At 32.0% G+C, this 17,706-nt stretch overlaps 2 protein-coding genes and 1 pseudogene across 6 annotated transcripts; 1 reads left to right on the forward strand and 2 right to left on the reverse strand.

The window, feature by feature from the left end:
* Positions 1–1,824: 1,824 nt before the first annotated feature.
* On the reverse strand, positions 1,825–3,319 carry LOC104779651 (diacylglycerol kinase 3). Of its 5 annotated transcripts, none has more exons than XM_087509793.1 (4): positions 2,750–3,204; positions 2,580–2,680; positions 2,237–2,359; positions 1,825–2,117 (listed from the first exon to the last, which is right to left on the reverse strand). In XM_087509793.1, the coding sequence occupies exons 1-3, from the start codon at positions 2,913–2,915 to the stop codon at positions 2,261–2,263; spliced, it is 366 nt and encodes a 121-aa protein (XP_087365919.1). In that variant the 5' UTR covers positions 2,916–3,204; the 3' UTR covers positions 1,825–2,117; positions 2,237–2,260. The 5 variants fall into 5 exon arrangements, with proteins under 5 accessions (XP_087365919.1, XP_087365918.1, XP_010502338.2 ...); XM_087509792.1 differs by having other exon boundaries at positions 1,825–2,147; positions 2,750–3,164; XM_010504036.3 differs by having other exon boundaries at positions 2,580–3,319.
* Positions 3,320–3,562: 243 nt separating this feature from the next.
* LOC104779653 (transmembrane emp24 domain-containing protein p24delta8-like) lies at positions 3,563–4,925 on the forward strand. The gene is made up of 4 exons (XM_010504039.3): positions 3,563–3,949; positions 4,024–4,233; positions 4,460–4,536; positions 4,660–4,925. The coding sequence occupies exons 1-4, from the start codon at positions 3,743–3,745 to the stop codon at positions 4,802–4,804; spliced, it is 639 nt and encodes a 212-aa protein (XP_010502341.1). The 5' UTR covers positions 3,563–3,742; the 3' UTR covers positions 4,805–4,925.
* A 9,795-nt stretch (positions 4,926–14,720) lies between these two features.
* On the reverse strand, positions 14,721–15,539 carry LOC104783489 (disease resistance protein RBA1 pseudogene; annotated as a pseudogene).
* Positions 15,540–17,706: the final 2,167 nt, after the last annotated feature.

The raw sequence follows: 17,706 nt of genomic DNA on the forward strand, positions 1-17,706 counted from the left end.
GTTGTACACAGCAGAACAAACTTCATAAAAATCTAAAAATATTTTTAAAATTTAAAATGTTTTAATAAAGTTTCTTTTTTTTAGAAATTGAACTACTTATAATATTTGAACTTCTTTTAAAGTTTAAATATTATTAATATCTTAAACAGTATAAAAATTAAATGTTTTAGTAATTGAAATATTAATAATCTTTAAAGTTTTTAAAAAGTTCACAAAATAATGAGATGATATTTTACCCGTGTAGCACCGAATTAATGACATTTTAATTTTCTATTAATATCAACTCAAACATGTCCTGCCATATAACCCTGATATTTTAATTCGTATATATTATTAAAATTTAAAATGTTTGAATAATTTTATTATTTTAGAAATTGAAATACTTCTAATATTTGAACTTCTTATAAAGTTCAAATATTATTCATAGTTTAAACATTTTATAAAAAGATAAATGTTTTAATAATTGAAATATTGATAATCTTTAAAATTTTTAAAAAGTTATACATTTGAATTTTTAAAGTTATAAAAAGTTAAAATTCTTTAAAATAAAGAACCATAATAAAATGCATAAATTTTTTAATTTCAATGCCTAAAAGTTATGCTCATTTGTATTCAGAATCATTTTGGTCTCTTTTTAGTAACATGACTTTGAATCTTTGCCTAGTTTTCTTAGGTGATGTAGGGCATTTTGTATATATTTTTTATTCATCAGTTGAGCAATATATGTCTGTTTAAAAAAAATTAAATTACATCATATGCAGAAAAAATCATAAATTTTGTTAACTAAATATATTAGATAAAAATTAAAATAATTTAAAAATAAAATAAAATAAATGTGAAAGAAGAATTAAATATATATATATTTTTTAATTAGGTAGAGAGATTTCCTTATCTTTTAAATGTTACCTATAATTGATTTTTATATTACTATAATTAACTAAATTCATACTATCCTTACTTACCAAAAATCAGATTAACCCGTATATTATGATACACCTATGTAGACCTACACCTATGTCACAAGTTTATAACCAAAAAATCATAAATACATCTATTATATAGTCTACAAAAAAATATTGTGTACTTCCGTTTTATTATATAGGGGATTAGTTAGATTTCTTTAAATAACGTATTATATTTTTTCATATTGAACAACCTAATTAATTTATTGGCTTAAATTTAGAAATATTTATTGCGGTTTTAATTAGGTAGATATTAGTGAAGATAGTTAGCTTTATTTTAAGAAGATTAATTTTTTGTTATATTCAGTATGTTGTTAGATATAGTTATTATTGAGATTTGGGAGGTTATATGGAAATAATTTCGGGATTATATACTGTATTTTTAAGATTTGAACTTTTGGTTTTTGGTTAATCGGAATTTTGATTTTTGTTTTTTTTTTTTTTTTTTTTTTTGTTATGCAGGCAATTGGATCTAGGGTGAATTAGGTAGATAGCCAAAATCACTATTAAAATGAAGAATATAGCAGATTAATTGGGGAAATTAAGTAACTGACCAAAGGGCAATATGAATTTACCAAACTACGCCCGGACGGTATACACGCGCTGTTGTGGTGGCAATGGGTACAGATGACGTGTCGGTCTAGTTTAGTTTTGTAGGTATTATTAGTAATTAAGATGCTATGTGTGTATGAAACAGAAATATCTGCGATATAGTATAAAACCCATATTTAAGTCTGAAATTGCATTGCAGAGGACAATACGAATAAAAATAAATTTGCACTTTTATTTTTAAAATTTAAAAGTTATGTATATAGATACAAACATTAATAATTTTATAGATGTAAATGGCATGACTCGGAAGTTTGAAGAATTACACATATATTAGAACAATTTTGAATTTAACACATAAAAAGAAGGTTCACTAAACCCTACAGGATACTACCTTCATAACCCAAATTGGGTAATAGCATTCCAAGGAACATGATATAGAATAATTGTTTGCAAGACCAGAAAATGGAATAGAATGTTAAACCGTAAATTTAGAAAATAGAATAGAATGGTAAACCAAATGTGGGATCGACAGCCTGCTTGACGCAGCCACAATCGAAAGCCTCGTCGATGGACCTCTGTCTCATTACTCGAAAATCATACAACCTTATTTGAAACAGGGCCTTGTCAACATTTCTAACGAACCAATTCCATTGTCAACATTTCTAATTGCTAAAAAAACGTAAAGATCATGAGATTAAAAATATATTGTTGTGTGTACTCACCATAATCTTCAACCTTGCTTTGCATTATTTAGCACATTCATCTCCTTTCGCTGCCACTATCTCCAAACACGCCAACCCGTATCTTACAAACTCATGAGGCTTCACTTCCGTAAGGTAAAACACCTGTAAAGAATCATCACAACAGCCATAAAGAATCATCACGAAGTTCCAATATCAACAACTCCAAATCACTTCCACAACAATCAACTCAATAATTTCCAAAAATACTCAATCTTTGAACTTAACTCATCCTTCCAAATTGAAAACAAAGCACTAGATCTAACACATTAGCTATTAAGTTGATACAAGAATAACACATGATCTGGAGTAGTGAGAGCAGAACCTGAATGTCGCTCATCAACAGTTGAAGCTTCTCTTTAAACATAAGACCATGATGACCACCAGATTTGGGGTTAATGAAAACAACCATTAATAGGGACAGGCCTGAACACATAAATCTGGTTGAATCCTTTAGTTTGATACAGTCACGCATAGTTAGACGGAAATACTCACGCATCATTAGCTTTTGACGAAGCTCCACTTTATCAACACCAACCCATGTAAGATTAGCGAGTCCACAACCTCTCATCGCATTTGAATCAGCCGTCGTTGTATATGGCCGTGGTGAACCCACAAATTTCTCTTTCGACGCATCGGTTTTTGATAACGGAGAGTCCATTGCTCTTTCTCTCTCGCCAGAGAAGATGACCCCGAAAAACAAAAAAAAATTTAATTTACGTTCTGTGATTAGAGAGAGAAAAAAAGAGAAATCGAAATCCTTGTTTGCTGAATCGATTCCCAGTCTCTCCTAGTCGTCTAGCCGTCGTTCCCTCCGATCCAGTCACAGTCCACGCCGAATCTCTCTCTGTCAATCGCTGGCGAATCTTTCTACAACTCAGAAAGAACTCTCTCTCCTTCTTTGGCTTGTAAGAGAGAGATAGAGGATAGGCAACTGTTGATCATGCAGCAGGAGTAACAAAGTAAATAATATGAAAAATACAGAGAATATTACCTTCTCTTGGTTAGAATGGTTACTCAATGAAATATGTTTTGATTTTTTTTAATCTTTAAATGTGCTCTCCAGTTAATAGTATAAATTATTAATTATTATAACTAATCGAGTGTGAACCAAACTAGTTTAGTCACCAAGCTAATCATCATTTTCATTTATCTCATTTTAATTGTCTGTTTATTCAAAATTTGGGGAGAAGTCAAAGTTTAACACTATAAAACGAAGCCCAATACTATTAGTGTTAGTCCATATAAAAAGCCCATTAAATGCTCAAGAGACATGTCCAAAAAGAAAGAAACCTAATGTACGACCATACGAGAATGAGAACATTGTCTTGTCTCCATGACTTGTTTCACGTGTCTTAACCAATAAAGTAGTCACACGTATGCAAAGAACCTTTGACCCTATCTGCACTTACCGAAAACGGCAAAAACTTGCATATACTGCACATATTTTTTCTTTCTTTCTCTCTTCTCTCTCTCTGTGGTGCCGCCATGGATCTTCGTCGAAGCTCGATTTTGTTTTTGATCATTGCGTTGTTATCTCCCAGGGCACTATCAATGTATTTCGAGTTAAATTCTGGGAGAACCAAATGTACTGGAGAGGAAATTCACGAAAACGCCATGTCCATTGGCAAATACGCCATCGTAAACCCTAACAAAGATCATCCTCTTCCTTCTTCTCACAAGATCATCGTCAAGGTATATATAAATTTCACATCAATCTCAACCTTAATTATTTTTTAGCATCGATTTTTTTTTATTCTATATTGTAGGTGCTGCCGCCAAAAGGGACGATATTGCACGAAGCCGATCATGTAGAGGCTGGTCAGTTTTCGTTTACAGCGTCTGAGACTGGGGATTACATTACGTGTATCACAGCCGTTGATCACAAGCCGGAGACGACGTTGACCATTGATTTTGATTGGAAGTCTGGTGTTCACTCTAAGGAGTGGACCAATGTGGCTAAGAAGAGCCAAGTTTTAGTAAGTGGCCTTTATACTTTTGGTTTTTAAAGGTTCTTTTAGTGTGGGTCTGGCTTATTGAAATTGAAATTTGAGCGCATTTATGCCATTTTTCATGCTTATGATCCAAAAGCTACAACTAACTGTCTAGTAATGAAAGAAGATCTTGTAGAATGCTTGTAGTTTTTTAAGGTTGCTTTGTTGACCTGGTTGTTGTTCAATCTTTAATTTGATGTTGTTTCTGTAGATGATGGATTATGAGGTTAAGAAATTAATGGACACTGTTAATTCCATCCATGAGGAGATGTATTATCTTCGGGAAAGGTAAACTAGGCAAATGAAAGGACACACATTTTTGGCCTTTGTTTTTTTGTTGGGTCTTAAGAGAGAGAGATGATGAGCTTCATATACTTGTTACTGTGTTTTGGTTTGGTGGTATGGTACCAGGGAAGAAGAAATGCAAGAGCTAAATAGATCCACAAACTCGAAGATGGCGTGGTTAAGTGTCTTGTCGTTTGGGGTTTGTTTATCGGTGGCTGGTCTACAATTATGGCACTTGAAAACTTTCTTCGAGAAAAAGAAACTCATCTGAGTGGTAGACATGCACATACATACTCATTTGCTCATGTCTATGATTGCACTGTAGTCAAACTAAACGACCATTAGAGATTTAATTTAAATTAATTAAGGATTCATTTTTAAGGCAAAGAAAACAACATTTTGTGATCATTTTTGAGATTCGTGTTGGTACGAAGTGCATAAGCCCCCAATTATCTGGTTCATGTCTTCCTGTCAAAATTTTGCTTTTAAGATATATAGTTAGGTGACGGAACTAAATTAAGATGAAGATCGGCTGCTGTGTGGCCTTCCTTTAGATATCAAGCAGGAGAGGTAAAAGCAGCTTTGGTTCCTATCAAAGACTGGAAAATTCTTCTGAAAAACTTAATTTCAAACAGAAGAACTCTTCTAATCGCAAAAAGTGTTACAACGGATGGCAGGCTGAACTCGTATGTTGCTACGGATCACCCGGTTTGGCTGCATCACGTCTTTATGGAAGAAAGGAATTCTCTCCCTGTTTGATCTTGAGTTTTTTTGGTTGTAGTTTAACTATACCTTTTTCTGTAAAGCGTTGATTCTTTCCAATTTCGAGAGTGAGATTGATCCGACCAAGTAGTAGTGCCAAAGCCAGTACATACCCCCTCTAAGTAGGTAGAGTGGTTCTAAGGAAGTCGAAAGTGATGTGGGGATGTAAGTTATCAGATTTAGATCCCTTTCGCTAATTGTAATCGTAACAAACAAAACTTCATGCTCTAATATAACATCAGTTGATCAAAAAAAAAAAAAAAAAAGATGAAGATCATATATAGGATAATTAATAGTTTAAAAACATTTAGAACGTTTAAAAGTAAGAAGAAGATATTTTTTTGTGTGGTGTGGAAACCACTTTTTACGTAGGTGTGAAACCATAATATTTTTCCCGTAGGAGGGACCCCTACCTCTTGATATGATAATAAACTAACAATGCAAATAAATATTGAAAAAACTTTAAAGTTGTAGAAAGTCAAAAGAATTTGATTTCTTCGTATATTACTACATTCTCCTCAAAATGAAATAAAGATATGTTTTTCTGTTTCTATATGATCAGTTTTTTTTTAAATAAATGTAAAATTTTATTCATACAATTTTTTTTTTTACAACAAGCGCTTCAGTTTTAAAATTACATGTTTTTGATTTCTAACATACGGCCTTAAACCACAATAATTTTTTTTATTAACGATCCTACAATTTTTTTTTAATGAAATAACCATAAAAATCCAAGAAGTAATATATACTTCAAATAACATATTTAATTATATCTTTGAAACGTAATTTAAAAATACCACAATTAGTCATATTATATTAAGGTTAAAAAGTTCTAGATTTGTAAGATTTATTTTCACGTATTCAAAACATAATACATATTATTCTGAAATTTAGTTGATTATTTTCTATCTCGAGTCTACGATATACTATCGCCGATATTACACATTATCATTTATAAGCAGTATACGCCCTAGTTTTTCTACAGCCATATTAATCTAATTAAAATTCGTAAGTCCACAGCCATGTTAAGATATTTCAAAAAGAGATTCAATTGATCGTGTTCTTTTAATTGGAAAAGCCTTTTTTATTGAGCAATCCCCTAAAACTAAAATCAAAACTATATTCCTCCTTTCTCACTCCTCTCTTGAGAGATCCTCCTTCTCTCTCCTTTCTATTGTTTTTTATAGCAAAATTGTGAATTTTTCAATTCTTGATTTATGTTCGTATTTGAATTTCTGAATAGTAATACTAGTATAACTAGGTAAAACTAGTGTGATTTTGAAATATTAGTAGAACTAGATAAAACTAGTAAAATTTTATATATAAAACTAATATAACTCGGTAAAACTAGTCGTTAAATTATGGAATTAGGATCCTATAGTAGTGTTGAGATGAAATGGATTTAACAACATTCGCAGTGAAAAACTCAATGGTATGTGGAAACAACGGCCGCGATGAACAACTCAACGACGAGCGATCTCTTTAACCAATCCCGGAAGAAAAACCGGCGGCGAAAGACTCAGCGATAGAAACTCCAGAATGATATGAACCTCCCAAGGAATCGGCACCTTCGAGTTGGTAGATAGATACACCTTGACTCTAAAGACGATGAAGCCTCCAGAATAAGGATGATGGAATGAATGGTCGCACAAGAGTTTCAGAAAGACTCTTGATATACCGGTTTGATCTTTCAGCCTCACACCAAAAAGATCGGATCTCTCAGCCTCGCACCAAGGAGATCGAGTTTTGACTATTGGAATCGCACCAAGTAATCGGTTTTGATTGTTGGAATCACACCAAGCAATCAGTTTTGTTCATAAAGAACAGAAGAGATCACTCTCAAAGAAAAAAAAAGGTTTTATAAAAAGTTGGTTTGTTGATTATTTCTTTACTCTTACATGAGTTTATATAGGATAAAAAAACTTGGTAACAAAGCCAAATATTATTCTTGGAACTAAAAACAATAAAGATAGATGGTTGAATGAAGATTCGACTCTTGAATTTTGTCTTCCCAAGGTGTCCTTCCCAAGGTGAGTTGAACTTTAATTTTCGTCACTTCTCTTTGACCACAAAATAGAGTGATTATTTTGGGCTTTCCTGGACTTGAATAAGACTCAAACTGAGCTGAAATTGATAGACATCATCCCCATATAATTTTTCATGCTCTCTTTGGCCATAAGCTCTTGTATTAGCCCATTAAGTGTCTCCTTGATCTTCTCTTTGTTTTGACTCCTTGGTCCAGTTTGCTGATGAGAAACAACATAGGCTGTATCATTTCTTCACCTTGGGCTTAGTAGAAATCACTCCTGGGTGCCATACATAATTCTGGAAGGTCCTAAACCAATTGGACCTAAAACTCTTCAAGTGTAGAACTAGATTGACCTCCTTTGGCAAATGGGGCATAACCTTGTGGTTTGTTGGCCAAATATTGTGTTCCTGGGTTTGTTGGAAACACAAGAGATCCATTGACATCCTACAACTGATTTCGTGTCGAAATTGTGGCTGAGTTGGTCTGTGTAACATAATCTTTGACTCGGACGCGAAACTGGGACTAGGACAGATCCACTGACTTGAAATATCCATATCTTTCAAGTATGAACTGCTTTTGATGTGATTCCAATTCTCAGTGATTCCATGATGAATCAAGATTCCATAACAGATTGGTTCATACCTTGAATACGTCTGGATTGATCGGAATCCTCCTTTGATTGCTCGTAGGTCGATGTCGCCTAGCCATGCGTTCACCTGATTTGTAAAATGAATATCTCCTTCATCCGAACTCTGATTAGACTGATTCCACTCTGAGATATGCTCTAGATGAGGTAAGAATGTATACCAAATAGTAGTTTGGCTGGAAAAGTTGATCTTTGACTTCGTTAGTGTTGAAAAAGACTCAAGGGTCGTCTTGGATGGTCTCATGATCATATCATAGAACGACTCAATGGTAAGTAGAAACAATGTCGGCAATGAACGACTCAACTAAGACGATTAACAACTCATCGACGACGATGAAAAGCACTTGAGAATTTGAATCCTCCGCTCACTAGTGCTGAGAGGAAATGGTTTGTGACTTTTGGGTTTATGTTTGTATTTGAAATTAGATTCGGTAAATCAGATAATTTAAATCATTGATTAGTGTAGAGATGAAATGATTTCAACAGCATTCGCGGTGAACTAATCAACGACGAGCCAACAACTCAAATGGTATGTAGAAACAACGGTGGCGATGAACAACTCAACAATGGCGTGAAAAAACTCTGAAATACAGTGGCGATGAACAACTCAATGTAAGTAGAAACAACTGCGGTGATGAACAGCACTTGAGAAATGGCGACGATGAACGATCTCTGAAACCACCTCAATAAGAAGAAAGAGAAGGAAATAATGTTACGGTAAGTTCAAACTCGGGAACCAAGTCGGGAAAAAGTACAAGCCAACCGTAAGTGACTCCATAAACGATAAGTAGTTGAATTTGATTGAACAAGTAAAACTAGATAAAATTCATTTATTTTGGTTACAAAGAGAATCATGATTTGTTTGTTCTGGATTTCATTCAGAATTGAATTTCTGGGTTTTAAGTAATAATGGTAAAACTAGATGAAACTAGTTGGATTTTATTTGTAATTAACTGTTTGTTGTAGAGAAAAAAAAACCTGCGCATCTGAAAAAAAAAAGTAAAAAAAAAAATCTAATCGTATTGCCACGTGTGTGTTCACACTTAGTGTTTACATATAGTTATACTAAGTATAATAGTTTTACCAAAATTGCAAATAGTTGTACTTTGGGGGTTTTTTCATTTAATTAGTTTTACCCACTCTTAAAATTATATTTTTCAGTTTCACCGTTGATTGAAGTCTATTAACATATGAGTTTTTTATGCAATCATATGTTTAAAACCTACAATTCTATAACTTTGTCATCCTAATTTGGTTATTATTTACAAAGTAACCTTAAAATATAAGGAACAACTTGTTTAGGTACTTTCATAACAACCCAAAATTTATATTTAAAAAAAAAATAATTGCTAGTAAACATTTAAACATTTAAACATTATTTTCTGACGTTTACTAGTACACACATTCTTAGGTTTTCTTTAAAAATCATTTTATGGATATTCAACTTTATTATAAGAGTTATACCAATTCTACCAGTTTTACTAGTTATACTAGTTTTACCTAGTTCTCCTATCGCAAGATCTTAGATTGGATGGTTTTGGGTGCTAATCTATTGTACGATTCAACTACTAAAATCTATTTGTTAGCAATTAAAAGTCCTAAACGACCCATAAACCATGACCAAATACCTAAAATAATGTGCATAATCAAATCTTCAATTTGCAAATCTAAAACCAAAGTTTGGAGGTAAAGAACTTGAAGTTTAGAGCAGGTGATATTGCGACGAGGTGAAGATGAGACAAAATAACAACAAGTTCTGTTTCGCCAGTGATGAATAGCTTGACGGTGGCGGAGAAATTTTGACGGTGACGGAGAATGCGCGAATGTTGTTTTTTTTTTTTTTTTTTTTTTTTTTTTTTTTTTTTAAAATTAAATCTAAAAATTAAAAAGGGAAAAATCGTCAGATCACATTTCATTAAACTTGTAAGGGGTATATAAATTCAGAAAGGAGATAAGGGATTTGTTTTACTCCAATAGGGAGTTTTGAGATGTTTTCTCCTTTTTTATTATCTAACTAGGATTTAACCCGCGGTATACCGCAGGACTATAATTTATAAAATTGAAATTTATATTGTATTTGTTTGTTATTTTGTTATTGTTTTATTAATTTTTAGTTTTTTCCAAGTTATCAATATTTATTTGATTTACTGAGACGATTTTAATTTATTATATATAACTTTATGTTTTTTAAATAAAATGATAAGGTTTTTTTATTTGTAATATAGATGTTAAAATATTATTTAGGTTTTGACTCATGGTACACTGCATAATTGTGTTTTTTTTATGTAGAACAATATAGCGATATGTCAGAAGTAAATTTTTTTTATGTAAATACATATATAAAAACCAAGCCAAAGAAGACCTCTTTTTTTTTGTATATAATTTTTTTTTTAATGTAAATATAGAGATCTATCTTGGGTTCTAAAGAAGACCAAGCCAAAGAAGGAAAAAAAAGAGGATTAACAACAAACGACAAACAAAAAAATACACGAAAACGAAAAGAAATTCACATAAACCTTCGTTTTGCAAATATCTATCCGTTTTGAAAAAAATACCCAAAAAAACTAAAGCATTGAGAATAATGATATAGATCACCAATTCACCGATGACCATATTTATAGTCAGTATATAAAAATTTGGTGAGTAGAACCCAAAATGTACTTCAAAAATGTATATATACTGAATTAAATGTATTTGGGAATACTGGTTTTCTAATAATTAGAAATTTGGGTTGTCATTTTTAGGAACTTTATTAATGTCAAAATAATTATGGGACTGGTAAATTTTTTGTTATGAAAAATCGATTATATCCTTTAAATTTGAGAGATTATATTATCTCTAAATATTTTATGGGAATAAAATTTTAATGGGTAGAGTAGTTTTTGGAAAAATCAAAATGTATAGATGTTGTCTAGATTTTATGCGAATAAATGTAACAAAATTAGTTCGATTTAAATGTTTTAGGAAATGAGTTTCTGTGCAATGTTATTTTTGGAAATTGTTTAGGGGTTAATGTTGTAAAAAAAAATTAAATAAGTAATACCTAAAGGGCATAACACAAAATGTACTTCAAAAATGTTAATATAGATGATGAAATGGTGCTGCAGGTATCACGCATTTACAGTTTGAAGACGACTGCTTATTCTTCTGTCGTGCAAATAACAAAAACAGCCAAGCTTTGAAAGATGTTTTTGACATTTACGAATACTACTCGGGCCAAAAGATTAACACCTCCAAATCAATGATCACTTTTGGTAGTCGTGTCTTTGCAAACACTCAAACTAGACTGAAGTCAATCTTAGATATCCCCAATCATGGTGGAGGTGGCAAATACCTAGGTCTCCCGGAAAAATTTGGCCGCAAAAAGAAAGAAATGTTTGAATATATAGTAAACAGAGTTCAACAACGCACTTCGGGATGGACAGCAAAAAAACTATCTCCTGCAGGTAAGGAAATCATGTTAAACTCAGTGGCTCTCTCTATGTCGGTCTACGCTATGAGTTGTTTCAAGTTGCCAGTAGGAATAACTGCAGAAATTGAATCTCTTCTAATGCAATTTTGGTGGGAAAAGAACTCAAATCAACGAAGTATTCCCTGGATTGCCTGGAAAAAATTACAAACACCAAAGAAGGAAGGGGGTTTGGGTTTCAGGGATTTAGCAAAATTTAATGATGCTCTCTTGGCCAAGGAGGCATGGCGTTTAATCCAATATCCTAACTCTCTCTTTGCACGAATTATGAAGCATCGATACTATAGGGACGAGTCCATTCTGGATGCGAAAGAAAGAAAGAATCAGTCATATGGTTGTTCTTCCATTCTAATTGGTCTGGAGCTACTAAAAAAGGGATCACGGTATATTGTAGGTGATGGTAAAACAATACGTCTAGGAGTAGATAACTTTCTTGACACTCATCCCCCAAGAACAGTTCAAACAAGATCACCACAACCAGATATGCTACTAGAGAATGTAATTTCCAATGATAGAGGGTTTAGATCATGGGACACATACCAATTATCATCTTTGGTCGATCAGACAGAGGAAGTTCTAATCAAAAACATTTATCTTTCTCAAGGAGAACATCCTGACAAACTTATTTGGAACTATACGCGTTCGGGAGAATATACAGTCAAAATCGGCTACTGGTTTATTACACACTATCCTTTCGATCCAGGAGTCATACCCAACATACCACATGGCTCGGTAGAACTAAAAAACAAAATTTGGAAACTCAAACTTCTTCCCAAAATAAAACACTTTCTCTGGCGCATTATTTCACAAGCTATACCAACAAAAACAAGACTGCGGACAAGGGGTATGAATATTGATCCGGTGTGTTCATGATGTCATCAAACAGAGGAAACTATCCACCATGCACTATTCTCATGTCCTTTCGCAAAATTGGCCTGGAGATTCTCAAACACCAATGCTCTAAACATCAATGATTTACCAGTATCTATAGAGGACATCATCAATCAACTTGTTTCCCACTCTTCACAGAATGTCAATATATTTGACTCTATTCTGCCGTTTCTTCTACTCTGGCGGATCTGGAAAGCAAGGAACAACCAGGTTTTTAATTACTACGGTGAGAGCCCATCAAAAACTGTGTTACTATCAAGGTCGGATACAAAGGAATGGATCACACACTTAAAACCTTCGGCGATAAGACAGACCACTGATGTAACAAACAACAATCGTTGGTCACCTCCACTGCAACCGTATCTTAAATGCAATTTCGATGCTAGTTATGATTTACATACTCATCAGGCAACAAGCGGCTGGATGTTTAGGAACCCTCAAGGGGAAGCAAAGGCATGGGGGGCAACAAGATTAAGTCATGCTGGATCACATTTAGAAGCTGAAACAAAAAGTCTTCTCATTGCTATGCAGCAAGCCTGGATTAAGGGATATCAATCAGTGATATTTGAAGGAGATTGTGAAGTCTTGATCAAATTGGTTAACGGACAAACCCTGAACATTTCTCTATTAAATCTCCTCAATGACATAAGAACTTGGTCTTCTAAATTCCATCAAATTTCCTTTGAATTCACTAGGAGAGAAAGTAATAAAGTGGCACATGTCTTAGCTAAATTTGGCTGTACTGATAAACAATATTACTCTGATTCTGTTTTTGTGCCAAATTGGCTGTTTCAAACTCTCTGTAATGATTTTCCTTAATCAATATATATCATTTGTGAAAAAAAAAAAGATGAAAAACTAAATTAACAAAAGGAAGCAGATACGAACAAAAGAATCATTCATAATACTTCTTTCGGTACTTTTTTATCACATACAATTACACACGTGTAGAATCTATTCATTTTTGCTTTCACCATTATTTTCTTTTTCTATATTTATCCATTAATGTATCTATTTTATTCTTTTTAGCATTATATCTACATATATACTTATTCCATTAAATTACTTGTTGTTTAAATTTTTTTTTCACACAAATTAATAAAAGAACTAAATTTTTTATTAAACTCTTTTTAAATATATATTTTAAAATTTTTATTAGTTAATATATTAAATTAATTGAGATAAAATTTATATTTTTATCATATTTTATTATATGTATGCATTAAAAATTTAAGACAACAACTATTATAAAACAAAATTTTTACTCAATAACGACAACTAAACAAAACAGGAGGGAGTATTTGTCAATATTATAGAGTAGTACTATAGAGTACTTTTAGAGTAGCACATTTATCTTTTTTGTTCCTTACCCAAAAAAAAAATGTTTTTGTTACTTAAAAAACTAGGTCTGCTTCTACTTCTTTTTTTTTTTTTTTTTTTTTTTTTGTCAAAAGTCTGCTTCTACTTCTATAAGAGGAAATGTACATTGTATTAACTATGATACTCAATAATATTTTTTGTACAGATATATATTTCGTGTGTTCCATCTCTCGTTATTTTCTCAATAGTTTTTCTAAATGACTTTTTTTTTCAGAGAATTCACAACCAAAATTGTAGAGCTAGAAAATAAATCTACAAACGAAAAACTTACACTTAGAAGTCCCTAACCAATCGAGCCAATATATCTAGGAAACAAAGTACAACTATATATCCAGATAGTAACGTTTATGTTCTACTTTAGGCCTGGGCATTCGGTTAACCATTCGGTTTCGGTTCGATTGTATTCGGTTTCGGTTATTTTGGATATAGTAATATAGTAATCATTTGGATATTTTTGAAATTTCGGTTCGGTTTCTTTCGGTTCGGTTTCGGTTTGGTTATTTAAATAAATAACCATAACTAACATAAATTATATTAACATTAACCAAATAAACCAAATATAACCAAAACTAACCGAATATAACCAAAATTAACCAAATATACAATAACAAAAATACAAAAAAGGGAAAAATATGGATTCAATTTTACAAAATAGTATTTAACTTTGTAAATTCAAAATAATAACATTTACATATATTGATTATTTAAAATATTTAATTGTTTTGAATCTAGAAATAATTTATATTTTAAGTTTATTTTATAGTTTTGCATAATATTAAGTATATAATATTTGATATCTTCTAGGTTTTCGGATATTTCGGTTAACCATTTAATTGTCGGTTCGGTTCGGTTCGGTTTCAGTTAGTTTGGATATAGATTTTTACTAACCATTCGGGTATTTGAAGAATTTCGGTTCGGTTCGGTTTGGTTTTTTTCAGTTCGGTTTCGGTCGGTTATTTGGTTATCGGTTATTTTGCCCAGCCCTATTCTACTTTTTGGTTTTGCTCTTCTCAAATTCGTGATCGTATTGGCATTAATTGCATTTCCCGACCTTTCTCTTTTTCTTTTCTAAACTGATTTTCTTCTTCCTTTCCAATTGCTTCTGTAGCTTTGTGAACCTCCGTAACAATTTTCTTAACAAAATCGGCTTCAGAGCTGTCAACAAAAAAATTTAAAGAAAAATGTACACTTTAATTAGTCCATCAAATATCCTTCATATTTCGAAGCAAGTTAAAAGAAGAGACAATATAAAAGAAGAAGAAGAAGCTGTAGTGAGTGTGAGTGGAAAAGCACCTTTTGGCTCTCAGTGACAAACCCATCTTCTCAGAGATACATTGGAAAGCTTCTTTCCAATTCTTGATCTGATCTCCAGTCGAACACTTGGCGAGGGTCCAGAAGTTGTCACCAAACTCACCTGTTTGATTTCTTATGTCTTCTGGCTCCACATTGTAAAAGATTGGAATGACAAGAAGCTTTCCTTGATCTGCAAGTTTCTTCATTGTCACCAATTCATCCATACACCACGGCGACTCCGCATACCTTAAACATGTAACGTTAACACGAGAATGAATGATGACAATTCTTGAATTGTAAGGCTCATAGGACGTGAAAAGAAACTACAAACCTGGGAGAGAAGATTGCCAGCGCGATCCTCGATTCTCTGATCCGTATAACGAGATTTTTGATGTCTTTGCCTCTTTGCTCGTGTCTGTCTACGAAGAAGTTTACCGCATTCCTTTCAAATGCATCAATCAGGTGGCTCACGAAGCTTGAACGCAATTCCTCTCCCCTATAATTCAAAAACACTGAGTGGGAGAGAAGACTGACATCGTTAGGGCTCTCAGGTTATTCAATACTATGTGTCTTCCCTCTAACATGCTTTTAAAGCCCATAAAAAGTGGGTATCTAACTTTTTTTTTTTGTTAAGATAGAAACTATCAATGGACACTTTGAAACTGTTTTCACACAACTGTAACTTTCGCAAAACCTTTAATTTTCGATTTTTCTCTCACGAAAAACCTTTAATACTTTGTTCAGACAGAGAAGAGAGACAATGTTCCTTTTTTGGGGAAAAAGTTTTGTTACCATCATTTGTTGCTTATCCCCGTTTAAAGTAGATTAAAGTAGATTAAAACTTTCATTAAAAAGACGTCGTTTTGTTAGTAACGGAGTGATTAATGGCATAGTAACGTCTGTTAGTAGGTCAATTATCGGATTTAACGTCATGTCTTTTTTGGCTTGGTCAACGAAACTTAATGTTTAAAAACGCTAATCAACAAAAGTTGATGTTTTAAATGGCCTACAACAAAGTTCATGATTTAAATGGCCAAAATTTAAAAATTCATGATTTAAATGACATTTTTCCCGCAAATAGTTATCTACTTTTAGAACTTTCTATTGTTTTCTTTCTTTTCCCTGTTTTTTTTTTCTTTCAATGATGGCGTTGTTGTCTTTTTACAACTTAATTAACAAAAATATTAACGAAAGGGTTACATGTTTGCAGGGCCGGTCCTGAGAACAGGCGGGCTAAGCCCATGCTTAGGGCCTCCAATTTTTTTTTCTTTCTATAAAGCGTCATATAGCCATATTTTGCTATATATATGTAATGGGTAATGTGTTTTATTGTATATACGTAAAGCATAAAAGAGGCCACATCTTTTTACTCTTTTTTATATATATTAATATCATATCTATATTCTTTTTTATATTGTTTTTAAAATATCACAAAATTCTAATTCCTAAACCTAAACAAAAAAGGAAAAAATATGATTAGTTTTATTATAAAACATTGTTTATTAGAATACCTAAACAACTGTCGTATCTAAAATTTTTCTTTCAAAACAATCACCTCAAGTTGTCTAAGGCATTATTGTGTACTTTTCATCATCAATTAAGTAGTTTTTGTAAGTTTTTTTTTTTGATTTAGTTTGAAGGATTTAGTTTTTTTTGTCAACTAATTTTTTTTTAATAAAGAGGCCACATTTTTTTCTTCGCTTTGGACCGTATATTTTATTGGACCGGCCCTCCTATGTTTGTAATTTTCCATCAAATCACAAGTTTTGTTCTCTATCCAAGAAAACCATAAGTTAATGGGTATCACAAAACAATACAACTATTGTATAGCAGGTAAAAACAAGAGTAATTAATATAACATAAGGTTACGAGATTAGATCCACATACTTAAAGATGACGCTCAATCGGGGTTTGTTCCGTATGTTTGTGTGTGTACTACTAGTTAGATGATATTTTTAGTCTACGAATAATTTTTGAGTCCCATATATAACACACGTTATATATTTTGAGTCCCATAAACACACGTTATTTTGAGTCCCATAAATTTTGAGTATACTCATCTGAGAAAAAGCTATATGTATATAGTTTTGAGAATATATATTCAACTAAATTTATTTTAATTAGGCGAAAAAACGTTTTGTGTATAATTTTTGATGATCTCTATTTTGAATTTTGACACAACTTCATAGGAAAGCACCATCCAGCAACAATCTAGAGAATTCTAGAAAATTCATAATTTCAGATATTTTTGCATAATGGAAGCGTGAGCTAACGTGTGTTTTAAATACTACGTGTGTGGCTAATGGTGTTTAACGGCTCCAACTTTCTCTTGTGACGCGTGTCCCATGTTTCCTTTATTCTCTACTAGGTTTTAAAATAGTTTATTTGATATATTTTAATATTATATATAATTGATTACGGTAATAAAATATTATCTCATAAAAAAAATTAAAATTAGTAATAAAAAAATTAAATTTCAGATACACAATTTTTAAAATACAAAAATCAGTTGTGTTATAAAATCAAATCTAATAAAAAAAAATATAAATTTAACTTGACGTCTAGGCGAGGCAAATCAAACTGATGACCTCACATATCCTAAACCATTTTCTTTGACCATCAGAAAAACGAAACAATTTTATAATCATGAATTTAACTCGTTTTCATATTTAATTGATCGCTACCACCTATGTTTTCATGTTT

This window comes from Camelina sativa, chromosome 4, assembly GCF_030686135.1.
Source record: "Camelina sativa cultivar CO46 ecotype springtype chromosome 4, ASM3068613v1".
Classification (NCBI taxonomy): domain Eukaryota; kingdom Viridiplantae; phylum Streptophyta; class Magnoliopsida; order Brassicales; family Brassicaceae; genus Camelina; species Camelina sativa.

What these genes read in the sequence shown, in the direction of transcription:
- LOC104779651 (XM_010504036.3), bottom strand. Translation starts at nt 2,915, where the DNA reads ATGGACTCTCCGTTATCAAAAACCGATGCGTCGAAAGAGAAATTTGTG. An exon ending in TGTTGATGAGCGACATTCAG is followed by an intron (nt 2,360 to 2,579) that starts GTTCTGCTCTCA and finishes GATTCTTTACAG; the next exon opens with GTGTTTTACCTTACGGAAGT.
- LOC104779653 (XM_010504039.3), top strand. Translation starts at nt 3,743, where the DNA reads ATGGATCTTCGTCGAAGCTCGATTTTGTTTTTGATCATTGCGTTGTTA. An exon ending in CTCACAAGATCATCGTCAAG is followed by an intron (nt 3,950 to 4,023) that starts GTATATATAAAT and finishes TCTATATTGTAG; the next exon opens with GTGCTGCCGCCAAAAGGGAC. An exon ending in ATGTATTATCTTCGGGAAAG is followed by an intron (nt 4,537 to 4,659) that starts GTAAACTAGGCA and finishes GTATGGTACCAG; the next exon opens with GGAAGAAGAAATGCAAGAGC.